The following is a 27,567-nucleotide window of genomic DNA, read 5'->3' as shown; positions in this document are numbered from 1 at the left end:
TTCTTTTTCGAGGATGGATCGGATGGTGAGTGATGAGGTGGTTACAGTTGGCGTAGTTTTCTACAAAATAATAAGATTCATTTATTATGTTTGATATAGTTTCTTTTAAAATTAATTACCCATTAAATTATGATTGAAAAGCTAAGATCCACATCACCCAAAATAACTTGAGGTAATGACCCACAACACAAGTGATTTTGTTGATCGGTAGATTGTGATAACCAATTACAACTTTTATGTAATTCTTAGAATTAATGGGATCCAAAAAACATTTCACGTTTCGCAATTGCGTAAGTGCGTTCTGGACGAGGAGACAGTGGTGTCATTAGATGATATTCAGGTCGATGAGTGCCTAAATTATGTAGAGAGGTCAGTAGCCGTTCTGGAAAGGAAAGTGAAGGTTCTACGGAACAAGGAAGTACATTTGGTAAAGGTACAATGGGAGCACCGGAGGGGATCCGAGTGGACTTGGGAGCCGGAGGCTGAGATGCGGGAGCATTATCCAGAGTTATTAACCGCAGCAGACTTCGAGGATGAAGTCTAGTTCAAGTGGGGGAGAATTGTAACACTCCGACTCTCAGGTACAACTTTTAGTCTTATATTTCCATTAAAAAGGTCGACTCGACGAGTTGGATGCCCTGACTCGTCGAGTAGGCACGGTTTTGGTCGCGGGTCTTAAGTGACCGACTCGACGAGTCGAAAGACGGACTCGGCGAGTTGGAGCTGGAATGAGAAACCCTAATCCCCGGGGTTTTGCACCCTATTTAAAGGATCCTTTTCCCCCTTAGCCTCCCCTTATAGTCCCTTGTGAGTCCAGAAACCCTAAATCACCGTTTTCTCTCCATACTTGTGTGTTTTAAGCATTTGAGGGTGGATCTTGGTGAGAGGAACTTGAAGATCAAGAAGTTTGAGGCAAGGAACGTGTGTGGATCTGAAGTCTACCTGAGTTTAGCATCATTTGAAGGTATCAAGTCGTTGCATTGATCTTCTTCTAGCTAGATCCTTCGATATTTGAGTTTTGGGGCCATTTTGGCATTTTGGTGCTTCATTTCGAGTGATGAACCAAGATCTGAAGTTGCAACTTCAGATCTAGGCTCATCTTGGCCCTTACAATCATAAAGTCTTAGTCTTTAGCATGCTAGTATAATTCCTTTCCCTAGAACCTCTTCTTTAGATTAATTTAAGTCATTAACACCTTGCATGTACGTAAAGTTTGTAACTTTACGTAAGAAGTATGCCTTAGGAGCATAGATCTACGTTATGGAGCTTTGGAATGGCTTAAAAGCATCTGAATGAAGAATGGACTAAAGGGACTTGACGAGTTGAGTGGCCAACTCGGCGAGTCCGATGAAGATTGTCGTGCAAGGAGTTCTGCATGGACTCGGCGAGTCAGCAGGGTGACTCGGCGAGTCAGTTAGGGTTTTCCCCGACTTTTGGACACGCATGAACTCGGTGAGTTACAGGGAAACTCGACGAGTCAACCAAGGATTTCACGACTTCTCGAGTTCAGGAAGGACTCGACGAGTCAGTGAACTGCACCCTACAAGTCGGGTCAACATGGACTGTTGACCTTGACTTTTGACTTTGACTTTGACCAAGGGTTGACCAGTTGACCTCTGGGGGTATTTTGGTAATTTGGAAACTTATGGAAATGGTTTTATGGTAACTATAGGTGGTGGAGTTCGTGTCGCTGATTTGAGAGTTTGAGCTTATCACTTCAATGCGACATTTGTGAGGTGAGTTATCCTCACTATATCAACAGGGTCTAAGGCACCAATGCCGGCCCTTATCGGATTTGTATCCGGGTTTATTGCATGATATGCTTATCGATTTACATCCTGGTAGTTAGCATGGTGATATGCTTAGTGACCTGGTTAGGTCGGTATCCTGGTATATAGGGTGATGTTATGCTAGTGACCGATTAGGTCTGTATCCTGGTTATAGGATGTTGTTATGATTGATGATCTGTTAGATCAGTTTAACTGTTATATATGCTAGTGTATGATATTATGTGAACATGTTGTTTGATTGGGGGTTGGGTTGAGGCGGTCCTGCTTTGTGCTAAATGCCAACATACCCAGGGCGGTCCGGATAGACTACAGGCCCAGAAGGGCATGTCAGTCAGATCGAAGGCCCGACGTCGGTCCAGATAGGTTGTAGGCCCTACGAGGCGGTCCAGACGTGTCGAAGGCTCGGAGAGCAGTCCAGATAGGCTGAAGGCCTGCGAGGCGGTCCAGTCAGGCTGAAGGCTCATTATGCATGCTGTTTGCTTATATGTTATTGATATGTTTTATGGCGTTGGTATTTTAGGGGTAACTCACTAAGCCTTTGAGCTTACATTTATCGATTATTGTTTCAGGTACTTCTGATGATCGTGGAAAGGCGAATGTGTGATCGTACCGCTCCTCACACTTTATGATTTTATGTTTTGATTCTGGGATAATCTGACAACATACTATTTTGAAAACAAGTTTTGTAATAATCATGGGTTATGAAATGTTTTAAAAAAGTTTAAATTTGGCATGATTTTTATGGATGTTACAAGTTGGTATCAGAGCCTTGGTTTGAGTGAATTGGAGGAAGCACTTGCGTGTCTCCAATATCAAACTGAGGACAAGATTTTAAAACAATTTTCTTAAAATGTTTTCAAAATAATAAAGGAGGATGCAAGTGTACGATCAGCCGGAGCTCGCGGATAGACCCCAAAATACCTTACGGATTATTTGATTATGTTATATGTTAGAACAGCATGCTAGTACTAGGCTAGGGATCTTCAGGAATTGCATGATAGAATTGCCTGATTATATGATGCCTGGTAGCCTAGGGTTTCCTTATATGAAATTGACATCATTACTGTAGTTGCTTAGTGTATGCATTAGGGGTGAGCAAAAATCGCACCACAACTAAAATTAACCGCATAAACCGCAACCGATTAACTGCAACCGCAATAAAAACCGATGGTGAGGTTTTCTGTTTTTCAAAAACCACAAATTTGTGGTGCGGTGCGGTTATTAGTTTTCAAAAAACCGCACCACACCGCCTATATTATATACAATTTTTTTATTAATTATTAATATATTAAATATTAAAAATAAGACAAGTTTCATGGATGAAAGATTGATAAAATACTAGAAGACAAAACTGTTGGTTTTTTGTGATGTTTAACTTTGAAAAATGGTGAAATTAGACAATTTTAAGATATTTATTGTTAATTACTATTGATTTGACGTTTTTAAGATATTAGTTGTTTGTGATTTAAGTTAATTGTCTTATACCTTATGGTTTTTTTATTATTACAAGTAATATGTTTGAACTCTTAAAGCCGTTTGAGCTCCAAACTGTGGTTAAAAACCACACAAAATAACCACACCAAATCCATGCAGTTAATAACCGCAGCACAGAAAAAACAAAACCACACCGCAAAAATAACCGCACCAAGCGGTTTTGAAAATGGATTAACCGCATTTGCGGTTAGTGGTGAGGCTTTGGCTAATAACCACAACGAACCGCACCGCGCTCACCCCTAGTATGCATCACGACCGTACATAATTAAGATCTTATAGCCTGAGAATGTTTGGTTTGGCCTTATTTCATGTTCTTGTCTGATGAAGGGCTTAGGGTAGGATCAGGTATCCGAAAGTCTATAGGGTCCAGCGTTATGTATGGTTAGCATACACGAGTGCTGCAGGGTTGGTGGAAGTTTCATGGATGGGTAGGTTGTTTGGGATGAGTCCGTTGATTATGAGATATTTAGCCTTCCTCTAGGAGTGAGGACTGAGCGCATTCCATGCTTATGTATAGTTTTAGGGCGTTGTGATGATACTTGAGACAAATATGGGTAGGTGTGGAAGGTAGTATGGGCACGTACTACTGAAAACACAGGACCCATACGCGTAGCAAGGAAGTCACAACCCCTAGGGTTTTGATTGGGAGTTGGTTCCCGGATTGTTATGTGGAATATTTGATATCTTTTTGGTATGTCTACAACATGGTGGTTACACAACGATTCATGACTGGATCCGAGTCAGGATCACGAGAGGGCGGACAGGAGGCGCCGACAGCACCCGAGACTATCGGCCAGATGAGGCCAGATGAGATGGATGACAGGATCCGAGAGATCCTGCATGATGAGGTTGCTGATATGTTCTGGGCTCAGTTGTCGGAGACGTTTAGGTCTACCAAGACCGCTATGGTGGAGTATTTCGATGATCGCTATGCATCCCTCACTGAGGCGGATGCCGCAGCAGCTACAGCGGCTGTATCGGCGGAAGGATTGGGAGCCGGTCCGGCTTTTCAGTATCGGGACTTCGATAACACGAAGCCCCCTACTTTTGATGGGACTCAGGACCCCATCAAAGCCATAAGGTGGCTGTCTGACGTGGAGGGGTGTTTCTTCACGTGCTTATGTCCTACTGACCAGAAGGTTAGATATGCCCTGAACTTGCTGAGGTCCGGAGCAAAAGACTGGTGGAGGCTGATGACTGGGTCTTACACTGATGATTAGAGAGCTGCGGTTACTTGGGAGCAGTTCAGGGATATGTTTCGCGCTCGCTACATCCCACGGGTCGAGCGGGAACGGTTAGCTCAGGAGTTCTTGGAGCTGAGACAGGATGGTGAGACGGTGACGGATATCACCCGTATGTTCACGGAAAGGGCGATGCTCTGCCCGGAGTTTGCTTCTGAGCAGGCTCAGATGTCACGTTATCTGAGCATGCTCAAGACTGACATCCGTCAGTTTGTGGCGACCCATCGTTGTGATACGCTTCTGGATCTACAGGAGGCTGCTAGGCGGCGTGAGTTGGAGATTGAGCTGCAGATGAGGGAGCAGCGGCAGGCCCCGGAACAGTCACAGTTGGCGCCGAAGCGGTCTAAGACCGCTGATTCCAGACCAGGGGAACAGCAGGCCGCACTTGTGGCAATTGCGGGAAGGGTCACTCGGGGGTCTGCAGGTTTAGCAGTTAGTGCCGTAAATGTGGCAGGGAGGGGCATTATGCGAAGGATTGTCGACAGACGACCCCAGTTCAAGATATAAGGATCTGCTACCACTGTCATCACGTTGGTCACGTGAAGACTAACTGTCCTCAGATCGCAGCCAGGCCGGCGCAGGCTCTAGTGCCGGCTACTTTGAGGATTACTGACGGGAGTCAGGGTCAATTCGTGCCCCCGAGGGCCCAGGGACGCGCCTTCCAGCTTACAGCAGAGGAGGCCAGAGCAGCACCGGATGTGGTTGCCAGTATGTTTCTATCCCTTATATTATTGATTATATATCTTTTATGCTTATATGTTGTACATGTGATTATGTACGTTTTTAGTGAACTCCTTACCTGCTTTGGTATTATTTGACTCAGGGGCGAGTCGGTCGTTTGTTTCCAAAACTTTCAGTAGGGAGTTCGGATTGCCAGTAGGAGAGTTAGAGTGTCCGTTGCGAGTCTCCATCGCCAACGAACACGGGATTTCTGCTTCTTCAGTCTATCGGGGTTGCGTATTGGAGATTTTTGGAGTATATTTTCCGATAGACCTGATTTTGATTCCCATTGGGGATGTATGTGTGATCGTGGGTATGGACTGGCTTAGTCGTTTCGGTGCCATGATCGACTGCGAGGGTCAGCGAGTTGTAGTTCAAACCCCAAGTGGGGGAGAACTGATTGTTTATGGCGAGGGCACCAGGTTGGGATCAGGGTTTTGTTCAGCTGTCAGGGCTCTGCAATACATTCAGCACGGGTGTGCGGGTTATCTAGCGTACGTGGTAGATACGCGGGCCAGAGATCAGGTTTCAATTTCATAGGTTCCGGTGGTCAGGGAGTTTACTGATGTGTTCCCAGAGGAGTTACCCGGAGTGCCTCCGGAGAGTCAGGTCGAGTTTAAGAAAGACAAAGACAAGGGTTAGTCGGAAATATAGTCTTTCTTTTCATATGGGTTTAAAAAGTTGTAAAAAGTGGGGTGTTAACCTAAAAGGAATCGTGCAAAAGGTATGGCGATGACCGGGGAGGAGGTTGAGCGGTGCCAGATATAGGTTATGGTGGAGACATGGTCTTGCACTTAGCCTAGGTTGAAGCATGGGTATCGATTTGCAGATATGTTCAATATGGGACAAAAGAGGGAAGGAAGCGGGAGTCATTTATATTAAATTTATTATAAAAATAGAAAACATTAAAAGGAAAAGCTAAAAAAAAAAAGGTATAATAGTTCTTTTACATTTGACGTGGACTAAACTATAACAAAATAAAACCATACATGCATACTATTTTTGAATGACAAAAAATTTGATAGAAGACACATATCGCATCAAACTAAAGGACGGTTCATATAATTTTCGTTGTTATTTTGATAAACATCCTATAATTATTTTATTTATATTACGAAATTAGATTATCACTTCTTTTTTATATTTTTATTAAGTTATCTTGTTACATTAATTTATGATTTTATTTATTGAAATATTTTATAAATATTTCATATATTGAATTACTTTATTAATGACTATTTATGCTTTTTACTTTATAACTAAAATTTATATCGACATGCAAGAGTATTTCTATTTTCTACCCGCGTTGTATTATCTATTTATGTGAAATGTGCAAAACGGAGTAAACATGAAATTAATATTTTCATCGTGTAAGCGACAAAGCAAAGCATGCTTCATATTTTAACAAAAATGAAAGTTGGGTCACTTTTTTTATTTTTTGTAAGTTCGCTTTCCATGAATGAAAAAAACATGAACAATGCTATTTACACCAAGATATGCAAAAAAGAAGTTAAGAACATGCAAGATTTTGCCGTAACTCGCGGGTGGGTAACTTGGAAACCATGAATTCGAATGTTGTATTTGTTGTCTATCAATATTTTATAAAACATATATTAAAAAATTAATCAGTAAGTAATATATATAATATTTGAGAAAATCATAACCCAAAATCTGCCAAACACATTTAAGAGAGGTAAGCGGACATTGATTCTCAAATGTTTATTTTGGGATTAGCTTGTGTTTTTTGAGTTATAAAGGGGTGTCTCTGATTGTTTTTTGAACTCCAAAATTGATTTTGGTCAAAAATACTTATTGAATTATGATGTTGGCAAAATGAATTTAAGAAAAAAAAATATTTGTATTAGTTTTTGTGGTACAAAAATCAATACTACAATAAGTTAAAAGAAATATTTAGCTAAAAAACTTATTTTTGAAGCTATTATACTTAAAAAAACTAACAATAGTTTTAAAAAATCATGATGGAGATACTTTTGTAAATCTCTTTTAAAGTATATTGAAAAACTATTTTGAAAAGTATTTTGATATTGATAAAAAAAATTACTTATTAAAATTAAAAAGTCAATAAATTGTTTTCGGAAGCAATCCCAAACACCCCATAACTTAGTGTTTGGTAAGATGTAAAAATAATTTATCAAATATTATAAGCTATTGAGATATTGATAAGTTAGTTGAACTATTTTTTATTTTTATTCTTTTTAGTGGATCATTCTAATAGTTTATGTTCGATAGAGTTTCGGATATGCTTGAAGATCATTGAGGAGTGAAGTGGTGTTTTGCGTAAATGTGAACATTGGCCTTTTGAATTAGGAAATTTTCGGAAAAAAAGTATGTTTAATATTTTGTAAGAAAAATCGTTACTTTTTTATTATTTTTTTTTTTAAAAAATCATTTTATTTCTAAAAGTTTTTCACAAAAAATATTCAAATTACTAAAAGTTTTCAAAAAAACATATGATCACCATTTTATAAATTCGGCATACTTTCTAGCTATAATACTAACCACCAACATCATCTTTTATTTATGCACAAAGAGTCTTACATACACATGCGGAGCTAGGGGTGGCAATCTCAACCCGAATCCGTCAACCTAACCCAAACTCTACCCAATAAATAGTGGGTTGTGTTAAAATTTTGAATGCATTCAATTAAATGGGTCAATCGGTCTAACCTGTTTAATTAAATGGGTTGGGTTACGATTGAAATTCCTAACCCATTTACAATCCGCGAATTCGTTTAAATTTTTTAAATGTTTTTAATTTATGTTTATTTATTATTATTATTTAGTTAATCATTATATTTCGATTATTTTTATTTATAAAAAATCATGGGTCAGTAACCGTTACTAAAATTCGAGTTGATAAAAGTGATATTCGATTATATTTACATTGTAATATTCTATTAAAATATTTTATGTATATTTAAAAAAAACGGGTTTTAATTTTTTTTGGATTAATTAAATGACGAAAATAATATTTAAAAAAATAGATTTTTCATTTTATTTGCATTCTCATGTCTCACTAAATTAGCATGGTCTCAAGTTAACCTCTACCTAGTGGCAAGTTAATATATAATTAAGGTAGGTCAGTTGACCCATCCTTTTTTTTTTTAAATAAGAGATATATAGAAATAAAAATTGTTAGCCATCTTAATTATATTTAGTGAACTACCTTAATCTTTTGGAAACAAAACATATGAATAACTTATAATTTTTAAAGCTCGTATTTTATATTTCAATAGCCAAAATAAATAATCTATCCAAGATGAAGGTGCACAAACGTCTGTTTTCACCGAATTAGGTTTATTTTAAAAACCAATATGGTTTTTAACCAGTTTTTTTTTTATATCAGATTCGATTTTAAAGAGTTTTAGTGAGAGAAATTAAATATCATCCTACTTTCGTTCCTACAAATCTTCTAACTCAATTAAATGATGACATGTGTCATATTAGTATATTAAAATATCATTAAATGAATATTAAATGTTATACATGTCACTATTTAATTAAATAGGAGGATTTGTAGGAACAAAAGTTATGAGAATATTTAATTTCTCTTTTAGTAATGATACAATTGTAAAAATATATCAATATTTAAGACCTTGTTTTGTATAATTGTAAGAATTTTCATTTTCATTTTTGCTTATACAACCTCACCTGATCTGAAACCACAACTAGTATTTTTTTTTTATTGATATCATTTAAATAGTGAACCATGTACTTTTACTTTCTAGACTCGTCACTACATCTATATATATATATATATATATATATATATATATATATATATACACATTAAATCATAGATACTTGTGATTTTTGTCTATACTCCAAAGGGAATTGGATGCTTTTTTGAGAAGTCGTTCTTGACCGGATGAATCGTTTTTCCGGTTGACAAATATTGTTCCATAAAATATGGCACGTTATTGTTTATACATTTAAGAAAATTTTGAGACTAGTACTAACACAACTCATGATAGTTTTACATAGGTTTAACTAGAAAATTTTAAAAGCCAACCAATAATATAACAAATTTAAAACTAAATAACCATTGATGTATATATAAGGTTTGCTATAAAAAGACCATTCATACAAAAAAAATTAAAGACTGTTTTAGGAAAAAAAAATGAAAACGATCATCTGTGAAAATTTGTCTTACTGTTAAAATATACTTTAGATAACCAAATATATGTAAATATATGGGGATAAAATTCAATTTGTAATCTTTTTATGAAGATGTTTCATTTCAATTCGTTTCCTAGATTTTCCAAATGTGTTTTGCATTTCTATAAAAATAAATTCGAAAAAAAAAAGCTAGAGTAGGTACCTAGAATATCTATGGCTCATGTTTAAAGTGATATTATCTTGAATCTACTATAATATAATACTAATAAATAACTGATAATTTTGTCACATTTCAATCTCTAATAAGTTTTGACACTTGTCATTTTGTGACATTTTTTCAATAAATAATATTCACATGTCAATATATAGTTTTTTTCAACTTTTAAAATTAAAAAGTCACATTATACTAAATTACAATTAATATGTTTATTCATTCCTTATTTCAAAATTTTATTTTAAAACATATTTATTATTTATATTTTAATATTTTATTTTTTTTAATCAACCCGTGTAATACACGGGTTTACACCTAGCTAAATTATGTAATCAAAATGTTGTATATTAAATTTCTGAAAATCCAAATATTACATGAAGTAGTTGCACAAGGATTGTTGCAAAACATAGCTTCACTTTAAAATCTTCACATATTTATGCGAATGAAGGGCGAAGCCAAAAAAAATTATATATATATATATATATATATATATATATATATATATATATATATATATATATATATATATATAGCTAAAAATGAATTTAAGAAAAAAAATGAAGCTATTATAAGAAAAAACATATTTATTATTGTTGCAAAATGAATTTAAGAAAAAAAATGTTTGTATTAGTTTTTGTGGTACAAAAATCAATAATACAATAAGTTAAAAGAAATATTTAGCTAAAAAACTTCTTTTTGAAGCTATTATACTTTAAAAACTAACAATAGTTTTAAAAAATCATGTTGGAGATACTTTTATAAATCTCTTTTAAAGTATATTGAAAAGCTATTTTGAAAAGTATTTTGATATTGATAAAAAAAATTACTTATTAAAATTAAAAAGTCAATAAATTGTTTTCGGAAGCAACCCCAAACACCCCATAACTTAGTTCGGTAAGATGTAAAAATAATTTATCAAATATTATAAGCTATTGAGATATTGATAAGCTAGTTGAACTATTTTTTATTTTTATTCTTTTTAGTGGATCATTCTAATAGTTTATGTTCGATAGAGTTTCGGATATGTTTGAAGATCATTGAGGAGTGAAGTGGTGTTTTGCATAAATGTGAACATTGGCCTTTTGAATTAGGAAATTTTCGGAAAAAAAGTATGTTTAATATTTTGTAAGAAAATTTGTTACTTTTTTATTATTTATTTTTTTCAAAAAAGATCATTTTATTTCTAAAAGTTTTTCACAAAAATATTCGATTACTAAAAGTTTTCAAAAAAACATATGATCACCATTTTATAAATTCGGCATACTTTCTAGCTATAATACTAACCACCAACATCATCTTTTATTTATGCACAAATAGTCTTACATACACAGGCGGAGCTAGTGGTGGCAATCTCAACCCGAATCCGTCAACCTAACCCAAACTCAACCCAATAAATAGTGGGTTGTGTTAACATTTTGAACGCATTCAATTAAATGGGTCAATCGGTCTAACCTGTTTAATTAAATGGGTTGGGTTACGATTGAAATTCCTAACCCGTTTATAATCCGCCAATACGTTTAAATTTTTTAAATGTTTTTAATTTATGTTTATTTATTATTATTATTTAGTTAATCATTATATTTCGATTATTTTTATTTATAAAAAAATCATGGGTCAATAACCGTTACTAAAATTCGAGTTGATAAAAGTGATAGTCGATTATATTTTAAATTTTTTTTGGATTAATTAAATGACGAAAATAATATTTACAAAAATAGATTTTTCATTTTATTTGCATCCTCGTGTCTCACAAAATTAGCATGGTATCAAGTTAACCTCTACCCGGTGGCAAGTTTATATATAATTAAGGTAGGTCAGGTGAACCATCTTTTTTTTTTTAAATAAGAGATATATAGAAATAAAAATTGTTAGCCATCTTAATTATATTTAGTGAACTACCTTAATCTTTTGGAAACAAAACATATGAATAACTCATAATTTTTAAAGCTCGTATTTTATATTTCAATAACCCAAATAAATAATCTATCCAAGATGGAGGTGCACAAACGTCTGTTTTAACCGAATTAGGTTTATTTTAAAAACCAATCTGGTTTTTAACCAGTTTTTTTTATATCAGTTCGATTTTAAAGAGTTTTAGTAAGAGAAATTAAATATTCTCCTACTTTTGTTCTTACAAATCTTATTACCCAATTAAATGATGACATGTGTCATATTAGTATATTAAAATATCATTAAATGAATATTAAATGTTACACATGTCACTATTTAATTAAATAGGAGGATTTGTAGGAACAAAAGTTATGAGAATATTTAATTTTCTTTTAGTAATGATACAATTGTAAAAATATATCAATATTTAAGACCTTGTTTTGTACAATTCTAAGAATTTTCATTTTAATTTTTGCTTATACAACCTCACCTGATCCGAAACCACAACTAGTATTTTTTTTATTATTTTTTTTATATTGATATCATTTAAATAGTGAACCATGTACTTTCACGTTCTAGACTCGTCACTGCCTCTCTCGCACTCTCTCTCTCTCTCTCTCTCTCTCTCTCTCTATATATATATATATATATATATATATATATATATATATATATATATATATATATAGAGAGAGAGAGAGAGAGAGGAAGGATCATTTGAGAACCTATACTTTCCCGAGAACCCGAGAACCAAACAAGGACCGTTAGATCAAAATAATAGAGGGTAAAGATGATTTGTGGCATTTTTGTAAAAACTTGGAAATAAAAAACACGGGGGTATCTTATTTCAATTTGTTAAAGGGCATTTTAGGGATAGAAAACTTATACCTGATCCTGTCAAACCCTTTCCTTATACTATTTCTCTATGTTCGTCATCAAATCTCTCTCCCTCTCACGTTCTTCATTGACGATAAAGACGACTGCCTCCTCCATCATACGTCGTCGATCGCCTCCCTCCTACCTTCACCAGCCACCTCTACCTCTGTCGACCACCACACTCCTTGATCTCACGTTCTTCATAGAAAAAATTCCACGGAAGATGCTTTGATTTTGAATCGTTTTATCCTCCATCAATTCGTTCCCAGGAGTACACCATAATCGCCGACTTCATCTCGGCCTCCTCTGTGGATTGAAGACCTGAACGGAGAAGAAGATCCTTTGTCAATCAAGAATTCAAAGTGCAAACAATATAAAAAGTACATCTGGTCTCGATCGCTATACTTACACCTGAAGCACTTGACCTTAGCCTATCAGACTATCCCTAACTCTTGATATCAGTCTCAATTTTCCTCCACTAGAAGTTGCCTAAACAGAGGTTTTTATTTTTCTGCATTTCTTCGGTTTTTAGATCAGATGTCACTTTTGCTTTTCTGCATTACCAAAATTAAGTTGACAATCTATATGCTTTTTCGTATTATGATTTAGTTATCAGATTCAATACAGTATGTGATATTGAAATTACTTAGAGTTTAGAAGTTTTCTTATTAAGAAGAACATTTTCGTGAAAATATAAAACTCTAGTGCTCTTTTCCTTCATGTGTTGCCTTATGAATATTGTTGTTCTCTTTAACATGAACCTTTCTGGTGCAAAATATAGTCAATTTGTATTCAAAGTGTCAGGTTTTCTGAAGTGCACACAAGTTGCTCGATGAAAGTCCTGAACCAGATTTAGTTCCTTTGCTTTAATTTTAAGGTAGATTGGCTTAATACAAGTATACAACTTTGCATTCCTTTGTTCACTTCTAATAATCCATGATATTTTCTTACGATTTTACCAGAGTTCTATTTGTAGTTAACATTGTTTGTATATGAGATTCTATGAACATACTTAGTGGTGACTCCAAGAAGATCAACCCATTGGTAAGTAATATTCTAATTATCCCATTCATATTTTTTTTAAAGCATCAATAGCTTTTAATTATTTCATATCTTCGTATTTCCCAGGTGCCAGTAGACCTTGTGATTGACCATTCAGTTCAAATTGATGTTTCAAGAAGTTCAAATGGTGAACTTTGCAAATCCTTAAAGTTTTCAAATTGAAAACAGAAATGATTATGGATTTGTTAAAGTGATAAGAAAAATAAAACAAGGAAGGAATCCGGTATTCGGACAAAATAAGATTTCTACATTCAACTTGAAAACTAAAATTTTTATGCCTAGTTTGTGTTTTGAGTGAAAAAGGGATGTATGAAATATGAATGTTCTAAAAAAAATCCAATTGAAGTCATACACATGCTTTAAGAGTTTATATGCACAGTAAGGTGGAATTCAAAAAGTTGTGCGTTTAATAGAAGGTCTATAGACGTTTTATTATCAAAACAAGTTTCGTTTAATTCATTAGATATTCTGAAAGTTGGTTAAAGAAGTGGCACCAATTGACAAGTTATCCAATGATACCTTGAAGATTTTCTAATTATTATTATTATTGGTGTTTAGAAACTGTTTTAAGTTTATTTGTAATTATAAGTTATAACCACATTTTTTAAATATATTGCAGGTTGATGTTATTATTGTTTGGATTATGAAAACTAGGAAAGTGATGAGTCACACTCTTTTGATAACCGAACTCTTTTAGCAGGTAAATTCATTTTCCTTAGAGAAAGTTACACATTTGATCTTTGAATATAACTGGTTTTTGCAAATATGGTACCTAATTCCAAATACTAAGACTTTATTTTTGGTACCAAAATTGCAAAATCAGCTTTACTAAGGGGATAAAGATAGACATTTTACCGGTACGTGGACCAAAAATGTTACAAAAACTAAAATTGCAAGAAAAAATTTATCAGGACCAAACTTGAAAAATTCAAATATACTTGTGGACAAAAAAAGGTTGATAAAAAACTACAAACATAATAAATCTTGAAAGTTTCGTCATTTACTATAGGCAAAAAAGGTTGATAACCTTCAATAAGAACACAACTTAATGATTTGATTGATCACTTCACCTCCTAATCACACATTTTACTTTTATTGCTGCCCTATTTCTTACCATTTCAATTTGTTTTTCAATTATAAAGTAAACAAATGAACAAAATTATGTTGTTATTTCTTGAGTTTACCCGTATCTTGAGTAGGAATGATAGTTTTCCATGTTTGATTAAATTTTAGAATTTATGCTTTGTTTTTAGTTTTCAATTTTCATTATGTTTCAATCATGTACAGAACCCAAAGGCCAACTTCTATTAGTTAATGGAAAAACAGAAGATGAAGTTTATAGAAATATGGAAAGAATTTTTCTTACAGTGAAGATAAAAAAAAAAGAACCTAAGGTAACAAATGACTTACATTTATTATTGATGCAATTACTTGTTGTGTTTGTTTGATTTAAATTTAATTAGAAGGTATGTATGTATTTTGTTGCAGGATGTGGTTTTTATGATTGATGGATAGGCTCTTGAAATTACACTCAATTATTATCGGAAAACATTCACATAGTTGGAAATATTATCACAGACAACTATATGATGTTGGATTACACCATCCCAGAAGGCACAGGTACAACTAGCTACACTTAATTTATTTTGTGATTGCAAATTATAGACCAAATATGTATGTCTAAAGTATCTTTACGTCTTTAACTATTAGCTATTTATGATTCAAAGCCAAAACGCAGGTAATTTTCAAGTTGACTAAAAAAAATTCATTTCTTAAAAAATAATTAAAAAAAGTTACTAAAAATCGTTCCTTTTTTTATTGATTAATTATTGTTCTTGAATCACATGTAATTCCTTTACAGTAACCTAGACAGTTAGTTACATTACGTGTCTGATTGATAAAAATCACATGTAATTCACATATGAATTATATGTAATTCATATATGAATCACATATGAATTATATGTGATTCACATATAAATCACATGTTATTCACATATAAATCAATGTAATTCACATATGAATAACATGTAATTCACAAGCGAATCACATATATATTATATGTGATTCACATATAAATCACATATGATTCACATATAAATCACATATGATTCACATATAAATCACATGTGATCCACATATAAATCACATGTAATTCACAAGTGAATCACATATGAATTACATGTAATTTACATATAAATAACATGTGATTCACATATAAATAACATGTAATTCACATATGAATCACATGTAATTCACAAGCGAATCATATATAAAATATGAATTACATGTGATTCATATATAAATCACATGTAATTCACATATGAATCACATGTGATTCACATATAAAGCACATGTAATTCACATATGAATCACATGTAATTTATATGTAAGTCACGAGTGAATCACATATGAATTACACCTATATGCACACATACATTTTGTGTGAGTGTTCTTCGTTTTTATTTTCTTATGAATTTCACAATTGAATTTTAAAAGATACATTCACATGTGAATATCACATTATATAATCGAATGTGAATCATACATGATATATACATATGCATTTTTGTGAGTGTTCTTGCATTAATCATTTTTTTTTAATTTTCTTGTAGAGTTGAAAGAATTTGTGGAAAATTTTGAAGATGCAAAAAGTGATAAATTGAAGAAAATATGGAAATCTTGATATGAAGAAATGATAACGTTGTGAATCTTTGAAGCTTTTTTTATTTTTTATATATTATTTTGTATCGAACAAAATACTTGTACCATTATATTTATAGATTGATTAATAAAAATAAGATCTTTTATGATTACTTACGAATATTATAGTATAAGAAAAAATTGCAGCTATTTTTTGAAAAAAATGCAGTTTTTTAAGAAAAAATGCAGTTCTTTTTAAAAAAAATTGCAGGTTTTTATTATTTTTTTTGAAAAAATTGCAGTATTTTTTTTTTGAAAAAAAATGCAATTTTTTTAAAAAAATTAGAGTTTTTTTTTGAAAAAATTGCAGTTTTTTTTAAAAAAAAATGCAGTTTTTTTTGAAAAAAATGCAGTTTTTTTATAAAAAAATTGCAGGTTTTTTTATAAAAAAAGGTGCAGCATTTTTTGAAAATTTGAATTTTTTTTTGGTAAAAAAACATAGTTTTTTTTTAATTTTTTAAAAAAGCAGTTTTTTAAAAAAATTGCAGATTTTTTTTTGAAAAATTTTGCATTTTTTTTTAAAATTCATGTTTTCTGAAAAAAAAATAAAAAAACTCCATTTAAAAAAAAATATTAAAATCTAAAATTTGATTTATTATGTTAATTTTGTCCAATAACACAAAAAAATAAACATTAAATGAGATCGGTAAGATTACGATCATGCCCTTAATGAGTTAATTTTGATCTAACGCTCCACATTTAGTTCTCAGGTTCAAGGGAAACTATGAGTTCTCAACCGATGTCAACCCTATATATATATATATATATATATATATATATATATATATATATATATATATATATACACACACACACACACATTAAATCATCAGATACTTGTGATTTTTGTGTATACCCCAAAGGGAATTGGATGCTTTTTTGAGAAGTCGTTCTTGACCGGATGAATCGTTTTTCCGGTTGACAAATATTGTTCCATAAAATATGGCACGTTATTGTTTATACATTTAAGAAAATTTTGAGACTAGTACTAACACAACTCATGATAATTTTACATAGGTTTAACTAGAAAATTTTAAAAGCCAACCAATAATATAACAAATTTAAAACTAAATAACCATTGATGTATATATAAGGTTTGCTATAAAAAGACCATTCATACAAAAAAAAATTAAAGACTGTTTTTTTAGGAAAAAAAATGAAAACGATCATTTGTGAAAATTTGTCTTACTGGTAAAATATACTTTTGATAACCAAATATATGGACATATATGGGGATAAAATTCAATTTGTTATCTTTTTATGAAGATGTTTCATTTCAATTCGTTTCCTAGATTTTCCAAATGTGTTTTGCATTTCTATAAAAATAAATTCGAAAAAAAAACTAGAGTAGGTACCTAGAATATCTATTGCTCATTTTTAAAGTGATATTATCTTGAATCTACTATAATATAATAATAAATGAATGATAATTTTGTCACATGTCAATCTCTAATGAGTTTTGACACTTGTCATTTTGTGATATTTTTTCAATAAATAATATTCACATGTCAATATATAGTTTTTTTCAACTTTTAAAATTAAAAAGCCACATTATACTAAATTGCAATTAATATGTTTATTCATTCCTTATTTCAAAATTTTATTTTAAAACATATTTATTATTTACATTTTAATATTTTATTTTTTTTAATCAACCCGTGTAATATACGGGTTTACACCTAGTTAAATTATGTAATCAAAATGTTGTATATTGAATTTCTGAAAATCCAAATATTACATGAAGTAGTTGCACAAGGATTGTTGCAAAACATAGCTTCACTTTAAAATCTTCACATATTTATGCGAATGAGGGCGAAGCCAAAAAAAAATTATATATATATATATATATATATATATATATATATATATATATATATATATATATATATATATATATATATATAGCCTTAGGTTATTGTATTCTAATTAATTATTGTGTGGATATGGATATGAATGTAGACCAATGGTTTTAGCTATTTTAAGTAATGATTTATCTATCTTTAATAAATTCATTTTTTATTCTAATATAATTTTTAATTTTACTCGATTTTTTTTTAGAATGCAATTCTGTTAGAACGATATTCTATGAAAATGTCAGCATATATTCTGATAGAGTACTAATTTTGATTGAAGTAACTTGTTGTAGAAAAACAAAATTCTTAAACATTCAGTTGAAATATAACATGATCCTTATCTATTCAAACACTAGGTGTGAGACCCGTATATTATACGGATTAATTTAAAAAATAAATAAACATTAAGGTGTAAGCAGTAAATATTTTTTAATGTGAACCTTTAAAATAAGAAAGGAAGAAATGTATTCATTGCAATTTAATTTCATATATATTATATTTAATACTTTACATATATAAGTATATCACTTTAATTTTAAAATTTGAAACAAATCAGAAATTGACAAGTGGATAACATTTATTTCAAAAATATCACAAAATGACAAGTGTCAAAACTCATGAGAGATTGACAAGTGGCAAAATTATTTTCATTTATTAGGAATGATGATTGTAATGCAAATATAGATTCATATATATATATATATATATATATATATATATATATATATATATTAGATAAAAACTAATTAAAAGCTAGTCAAATGAAGAAGAATAGGAAAAGTTTAACACGAAGAAAAATAACATATATCTTTTAAGTATATTTTATTTATTAAAAAAAATATATAGGAAGGGTAGGGTTGGGCCTACCCTGGTCCTAGGGTGGCTCCGCCCATGACGCGAACACCATCAACTTTTTTGACTGTTCTCGTACACAACCAAATCAAAATCAATCATTTTTTAAAAAACTAGTTTCTTTCTCTTCCACATCCGTAACTCAATTAAACCCTGTCTTTTATTCTCATTAGAAATCCAACTCAATCCATTTTTTATATTTAAAAGATATCAAAAAAAACTATATCAATATTAGTATCATTTTGTAGAGAAAAATTAATAACGTATTTTGGTATATGTTATTTAATTTTCTACTTAAAATAAAATATAGTTTTTAATAAAATTAAATTTAATTAGAAATTTTATTTAACTCTATTAGTAAATGATAGACATGTGGGTTTATTTGATTTTAAAAAGTGTTGATCCTTTGTGAGTTTGGGTTGTTCCTCTGGTCTAGATCACCAAAAATCATTTAGTTTTTTTATTTTTTTTAACTAAGAAATGGTGAGCGGCTCGTACATACCCCCCCCCCCCCCCCCAATTGAAGTAGTCTTAGGGGCTGTTTGATTTAGTGCTGACCCGGTCCGGTCAGAGGATTTTGACTTACTCGGTCCGGTCAGGGCGTTTGGTAACCACATATAAACCACTTACTCGGTCAGCTCATCTCTTACCCATCACTTACCCGGTCCTGAAAAAAAAAATTAGCTGAGTGGGTCTTCTCCTTGATTGCCCCTCGTTTAGTTTACACTGATGCTTTCTCTTCTCCCTCAATCATCACACCTCCAGGCTCCAACAATGCTTCTTCTCTATTGACCCAACAACGACATGTGCGCCGACTCCTACCACCTCCGATCTACGCCTTGGGTCGCATCCATCTGGCGCCGCTTCGCCTGAGATCCGGCCTCCTTCCAGCGGTAGGAAAAATCATTTCTTTTCTCCCCTTCTTGCTTACACCATTGAATGATTTCATCCAGGAATATTTCAATTGAGTTCTATTTCAAGTTTTTCCTGTTAGTGATGAATTGTATTGTTAAATTATGAAGGTGAGAAATATTTAGTTTAGTTTATAATTTACATATTCGTTACAGTTTTCTTTATTTCATCTCCTGATAACTATGATTTTGGAATTGTAGATAGTCGATGTCGTGTTAATTCAGTGTGAATGTATGCCCATAAACCGTTTGATGAAAGGCCTAATAGAAGCTCAAAATTGACAGAAGAAAGACATTGCTTGGTATTTTTCATTCAACCTTTATAAGGTTTGACTATTTCGTAGCCTAGTCTTCAAGAGAATGTATTTGACAGCTTATGAAAGCCATTAGGGAAAAGAACATAATATTTTGTTTGGCCTAAGAGAAGCAACCTTTATTGGTAATGTATTTGTATTTGTGTGTTTGAGGTAATGTATCAAAGAGATTTACCTGTTATTGAATTCAATTCTCATTCACATAATCATATCAAGCTATTTTGTATTGACAGCTTATGTATTTGTATTAGGGAAAAGAACATAATACTTTGTTTGGATCAATTTTGACATTATCCTTAACTTTCAATGTCAATTTTGACATATTCTGGATCAAACAAAAGGGTTAAATCGTAAGGATTGTTGCTTTGCTGCTGTTGTGCACTTTGTTTTCTACTAAAAGTTTGATAATTTGGTGTATAATAAGCTTAATAATTTGGTTTTAAGATTGTCAAACCTCTCATGAACTAGAAAAAGTCAAGCACTATACATTCAGGGATTGAATATTTGAATTTATTCATGTATATTACTTTTTTAACAAAATAAAAATCATGTTTGTGGAGCATGTGAAGTAAAAGAAAACAGGAGGCAAAAGAATGTTATAAAAATATTGTTTGAGGGTAATATAGTCATTTTGTACAGTCAGTCAGATACAAAATCAAACAACAAGTTCCAGTCAGAAGTTAACTCAGTCAGAACTTCTAACCCAGTCAGCCCTTACCCAGTCAGTCAGCCCTTACCCAGTCAGTAACTATCAAACGACCCCTTAGACTCTTAGTATCGTTGTAGTTTGTAGTTTGCATTTTGTGTTTTTGTATTGCAGACATCTCAATTTCCAAATAGGTCAATTTAACTTAAAAAAATTTTCTAGCATTAAAACATACTTACGATATGTTAAAAATCTAAGTAACTATATATTCAAAACTAAAAAGTCAAAAACATCATTCCGAAGAAACAATAACAATATCATCCAAAGAAAAGTAGCACCCTAAACCCCTTGTTCACAAATCCAAATCCATAGCCTCTTAAGGAGTGAATATTTATGAACCAACCAACCTTCGATGAACAAAATCACAAATTAAGTTTTTGTTTATTCATGTTTTCATATAACACGATTAAAAACATGTTTATTCATATCACGTCACATGTCACACATGTCACACAGATTAATTACCTGTCGATATCAAGTAACATATCACACAGATTAATTACCTATCATGTTTGTGTCTGATACCCAAAGTACATTTTACAATTCATGACATGTTTGTGTTTGCCAAATTCGTATCAAGTAAATTCGTGTCTCACTGTATACACAACATACAGACACAGATTTTCATGTCTAAATGGGACAAAAGTACATACTTTCAAGGTGGACAAAATGCAATATACACTCATCTAAATATTCATTAACACTATTTATAGCATTTTTGAGTGGGACAAGAATACATTTTTTGTCTCACTAACTAACACACAACAAATGCAACACCAGTTGTTTTTTATTCTCGTTTGCCATGTCCTCCATAAGCCTTACATCATAATTAATCAAGCTCAATACTTTTTTATGGGAGATGGAAACAAACTTTTTCAAGCCTCATCAAAATACATACATACATACATACAATCATACATACATGCATATATAGACATAGACATACACATACACATACACATACACATACACACAACATATAAGCAAATAGAATGTGTGATAAATATAAACGAATATGAACCAAAATCCATTAAATACTTTGATCAAAACACTAATTCCACATTTTTACCAAAAACTTGATGAAGAAACAAACCTATCATAAATCTAATTAGAATATGCTTCTGGCATGTTAGAAAATGCTTTGATCATACAACTGCATGCATCCAACAGCTGCAAAAACTCATCTGCTCCATCAACAAGGCACTGCATATGCATAAAATTGCATTTAATCCAAAAAGATTACGCAAAAAAAAAAAAAAAAAAAAAAAGCTGAGTAATAATAAATAAATAAATAAATACCTTATCGGATTCACCAAGTTTCCTACATATTCTTGCTTTTTGTTCATCAGACACATCATCAGATTCAACCACCAAATCAAACAACTGGAATTACATTTACATCATATGAAAAGATTCATTTGAGACACAATTTAACATATTAATGATTAATCATTATCAGATTACGATTATGGTCAAAGTCAAAGTCAAAGTCAAAATGTTGACCTGGGAGAGAATCTGGCTGACTGGATACCCCTCTGCAATAACATTATTCACTTGTTTGTTTGCAGAGTCGAATGAACCACTTTTACAAGATGCAAGAAGAGCCCCAACCACTTCCTGGGGTACAACCTGATGAATTTGTGTCAATGAAAAGACATAAATACCCTTTTCCTCAACCTTATCGTTAGAAATAGCCCTAGAAAGTTAAAAGTTAAAGTTACCCCTGAAACACTAATCAAGTCCTTGGATGAAATTGAAGATCCAAATAAACGAGCAGCTCCCTGTGAAAAATTGAAAAGTTTATTATTGTAATAACAATTCTTTATAAATTATATTTAAAATATTAATTTTAAATATAATTTATGAACTAAAAAAAGCTGTAATCGTTATTACCTGTAAAAAGGTGATAGCCCTACGAAGATCTCCTTGAGATATGGAACTTAAGGTTGAGAGAGCCTATAAGATAACCAATCACATAATAATACAAATTATTAATTTATTATAACATATAAATAATAATAATTCAAGAAGCTAATTTAATAGCAAAAAAAATGTATAGTGAAAACCTCAGAGTCCAAGTTAAGCCCTTCCTCATTGCATATATGAAGCACACGAGTGCTCATGATTTCTTCAGAAAGTGGCTTAAACCTAAACTTAGCACATCTAGAAGCAAGAGGTTCTATGATCCTAAAAAAAATGGAAAATTGAAGATATAAAAACAAAAACGAAAAAAGGAGAAAGAGAAAGAGAAAGATGAAGTAGAAAACAAGCTCAACACAAACCTGCTGATGTAATTGCATATGAAAAAGAATCTTGTTACTTTTGAATAGGTTTCCATAGTACGACGTAAGGCATTCTGTAATATAAAAAACAATAGATTTATATTAACTACTTGTATAACTGTTGAATAATTAGAGAAGAAAAAGATAGAGAGAGTTGCCTGAGCATCTTCGGTCATGGAATCTGCCTCATCAAGGATGATGATCTTGAAAGGTGGACAAGGATAACCATAGCCCCTACATCAACATAAGCTACAAGGTTTAATCGAACTGAGGCTATGAATTATGATATGAGTTATGAGAAAGTCGAAGTCAATTGAAGTATCTTTGAGGTAGATTGAATTTGTATTTTGTATACCCTTGATGTCCAGAACCAACAGCAACTGCAGCGAAATTCTTGATTTTAGTTCGAACTACATTGATTCCACGCTCATCACTAGCATTCAGCTCAAGAACCCTAGATTTGTATAGTTCAGGACTGTAAAACAAAAAAAAAAAATAGCATTCAATAACAAGCATATGTCTCTTCGGATAAAACTATTGTGTTGCATTTCTAACTCTACCTATTTGTTTATCATCAAAAGTTAGGTGATGAGAAGATGAGTGGAAAGAAGGTAAAACAAAGAAGAAAGAAGTTCGAATATAGGTACCCGTAGAGCTGGTGAGCAATGGCGAGAGCAGTGGTGGTTTTGCCGGTTCCAGGTGGGCCATAAAAGAGCATGTGTGGACACTGCACCAACAAATCAACTCAATTTAATAACAGAGATCAGGAAAAACCCTAACTCTTTAACCCCATGATGTTCCATTAATTCGGAGAGTAGAAATCTCGGGTTTTTAGTTTCAGTGGTGTAATTGATGGGGAAACTAATATCAATTTCGAATTGAAATGAGTAAATGACCCCGTTTGAAAGTCATAGATTCATAAATCGGAATTTCTCTCGAAATTGAAATAGAAAACCCTAGAAAGATTTGTTTGATGATAGAAGCGACTTTTACATTGGTGGTCTCGAGCGTGTTGGTGAGGACTCGGACAACTTCGTCTTGGTGAGCAACATCCTTAACTCGCCTGGGTCGGCTGAAATATTGATTTTACGCACATACATACAACAAAAAGTAAATCAACTGATGGGAAACAAAAAACAAAGAGAGATTAGGAGAAGTTTGGTTACTATTTCTCGACCCAAGGTTGGGAGCTCTGCAGCAATGGCGCCATCCCCTCTAACACTCTTAAGTTTCCCGCTCTTTTGTTTTTGTTTGAGGAGGAAAAGTGATGAGGATGAATCGGTTCGGTTCTTATTATACAGGGTCAATGGGACGAACAATGAACCCTCCCCTCTGTTTGGTATTTGTGGTTTGGTTTTCTTGTCCCCTTCGTCCTTTTGCAAGTTCGTAAAGGATTTTTTTGGGTTTAAGGGTTTTAAGATTTATTTGGTTTTCTTTAAAAGGTAATAGACTTCTTAGACTTATTATTTTTGTACATACTATTCCAGGTTAAGTTTTTAGTTTGTATATATTTAGTCATTAATGTTTTTGTTTTTGTTTTTTTTTTTGTTTTTTTTTTTTGCAAAATAAGTCAGTGTTGTTTTTGTACATGTTCAATCATTATCATGAGTTTCTTCAAGTTTTGTTCACGTGTCATTCTATGTGAGATAAAAATTATTGAGGTGTTTTTATACGTGGCTCGTCTGAACACTGAAATCATATGTTACTTGTCTTGGTTTTGGTAATAACATTGTACTATTGATATCATTGACTATGATAATACAATACCAACTATATTTAATACCAATACAAATTGCATTCAATAACAATACCAACTACATTTATATCAGGTGAAGAAAATAAATTAGCCATAATGATTTCAATTGTTGGAAATAGTGTCTATATTAATAACAGTTGGTTATACTATTAATAATAATAATAATATAGTCATTTTGGATTACACACAAGGACATGAAACCTCCTCTTGAACTGTTGCAAACTTATCTTCAAAATTCTGAGTCAATTTGAAAATAATAAAAAACATATTTGCAGAAAAATGGTCAAAATCGACATACCAATGAATTAGGGAAGACTCTAAACTTTTTTTCAAGGTGTTATTTTGTCTTGGAAGTTCCAATTCGAGTTGGGAGAAAGCAATCACAAAGAATTTCATTGTCTGCCATTGAGATAGATGAAACTGAAGTCGAAGACATCTTCTTCTTTGAGAAAACTAGGGCACCACCATTATTTGATGGATTCGTGAATTGGGTTATTAATATAAGTGAATGAATAGCCATGTATGAGAACTGTAACGTCCCGATTTTCAAGATAAAATTTTCATTTTTAAAATAGAATAAACACTCCTTTTTTCATACAAATACATCCATGGCAAAACCATTTATTCATAAACCATATTTCGTTATCAAAATTATACATAAACACAACGTGGAATCTTGAATCGTAAAATTGTTGATGTGTGTGTACAGTCCAGCCTTCGCCTCCCTACGATCTGATAAAGTACCTAAAAAACATTAATCCACAACTGTAAGAATAAAGCTTAGTGAGTTCGCCCAAAATATCATATACAACAATATACACAAAATGCATACAAACATGGCCTTCAGCGTAAAGTTGGTCCTCCCCCTTTGGCCTTCAACACATAGTTAGTCCGCCCCGACCTTCAGTATAAAGCTGGTCCACCCCTTTCACCCTCAGCATAAAGTTGATATGCTGCTCTTGCCTTTAGTATAAAGTTGGTCCGCCCAGAGTATCTTGTCCTACAGCACATAGTTGGATCTCCCTCAACTCAACACATAAAATGTCAACATACATATATCACATATATACATAACAATCCCACACATAGACAACTAACTAACATTCTACCTGCCTAACAACATATCTCAAGATAAACAGATCCTATCCTATAGACGATACATACTACAGTATAAAGTATGGTGAGAAAACTCACCTGAACTAACCAGCAAAAGCTTAACAACAACCCTAAGCAACAGAGAAGCTAACGCAGGCCACCTAATGCCAAACCGAGACCAGTCCTTAGTCAATTACTCGGTTCTACCCAAGTTTAACAAAAAGTCAAATTGGGTCAAAAAGTCAACGGTCAAATTCAACTATCGAGTCGTCGTGTCGTGGCCAACACCATGGTCGCGATGTGTTGGCTAAAAGACAGAATACCTACGTTTCAACTTGCCACCGTGTTGTAGACCACACATTGTCGCATTGTAGCCAGAGCCCAAAACGACTTAATGGGTTAAGCACTTAACCCTTAAATATAAGCTTCCAACTTTTCAGATCTGGTACTTAATGTTGGATTAAGTTGTCTAAGGTCTTTACTAAATTGGTATATTCTTATGAATAAAAGCAAAGTCCTTTTTGGGTTGCCCTCATAACCAGAAATAGCTAGAAATGATATTAGAAGAGAGGAAATGGTTTATTAACTTAGTGTACGATTGATAAAATAATTAGAAATTGATTAAAGTTAATTTAGAATTAATCAGGATTAATTGGGAATTAATTTTGGGTTAATTGGAGTTAATTAGAGGTACAAGGGTTGTATTTAAAATGTTCAATAGTTGAACAAATGAGAGATTCCAGAACCTTCCTTAGATGGACGGTTTTGAGGCTCTTCCAGAAGGGTTCTCGAAGCCTCCTTTAGCTGATAAGGATCTTTGATTAAATATGAATATTTTAATATTCAAATTAAGGTTTATCCTAGTATCATAGTAGTTATAAATAGAGCCCTACACACAGGATTTTCGACGACTTATCCCTTGAGAAAGCAATAGCTGAAAATTTCATCCATTTCCTATCTCTCTCTAAATCATTTCTTAGTTTCTAGGGTTTGGGTGTGAGCTATTTGAAGCAGCCATATTTTTGGTGCTAGTTTTTCGAAGAAAATATGAGGATTTAAGGGTGCTACATATGATTGTAACACTAAAGGTATGTATTACATATATGAATTTCGATCTAGGCTAAGGTTTATGGTTGTTTCAATAGTATGTTGCTATAATGAGAAAAGACATAGATCTTTAGGTTGCATGTCCCCATAGTTAGATTTTATGATGTTTCCGTTGTGCAATTATGTAACATCCGTCTCTCGAGGTATTATTTAATTTAAGTAATTAATATTTGTTAATTGGACTAATAATGGGACAAGTGGATTTGTGGAATGAACCTTAAGCAAGTGGGTCGAGAACTTGGGTTGCCCACAAGACGTACGTTGGGCGTAGCCTCGGTGTACGCGAGGCGTAGAGGTGCCTAGGCTGCGGGGGACGTGCACACGTACACGCAACGTTCCGGGAGTACGCAACGTACGTGAGCAGATGCCAAAACCCTAATTTTTAGGGTTTAATACATATAAACACCCCATTATAGCTCCCTGGCCTCCTTACCAGCCTCTTACCCTCAGAAAACCCTAATTTGCCTTCATACTCCATTGGTGTGTGTGTGTGTGTGTTTGACCTTTTGAGCTCATTTTTGGTGAAGAAAGGCTTGGAAGAAGAGAAGAAGAGTTGAAGAA

The 27,567-nt window shown here is 32.6% G+C and overlaps 1 protein-coding gene across 1 annotated transcript; it reads right to left on the bottom strand.

Moving 5' to 3' along the window:
- Positions 1-21,772: 21,772 nt before the first annotated feature.
- EMB1968 (ATPase family associated with various cellular activities (AAA)) lies at positions 21,773-24,422 on the bottom strand. The gene is made up of 12 exons (XM_079071827.1): positions 24,215-24,422; positions 24,042-24,120; positions 23,696-23,775; positions 23,404-23,523; positions 23,207-23,282; positions 23,049-23,122; positions 22,833-22,953; positions 22,660-22,722; positions 22,488-22,547; positions 22,270-22,395; positions 22,066-22,149; positions 21,773-21,969 (listed from the first exon to the last, which is right to left on the bottom strand). Exons 1-12 carry the CDS (start codon positions 24,256-24,258, stop codon positions 21,871-21,873), a joined length of 1,026 nt encoding a protein of 341 aa, XP_078927953.1. The 5' UTR covers positions 24,259-24,422; the 3' UTR covers positions 21,773-21,870.
- Positions 24,423-27,567: the final 3,145 nt, after the last annotated feature.

The sequence above is a fragment of the Lactuca virosa genome, chromosome 9, assembly GCF_052849685.1.
Source record: "Lactuca virosa cultivar CGN04683 chromosome 9, Lactuca_virosa_CGN04683_v6, whole genome shotgun sequence".
NCBI classification, from domain to species: Eukaryota; Viridiplantae; Streptophyta; class Magnoliopsida; order Asterales; family Asteraceae; genus Lactuca; species Lactuca virosa.
Note: the sequence above shows the minus strand (reverse complement) of the source record. Positions and strands in the feature narration are given on the sequence as shown.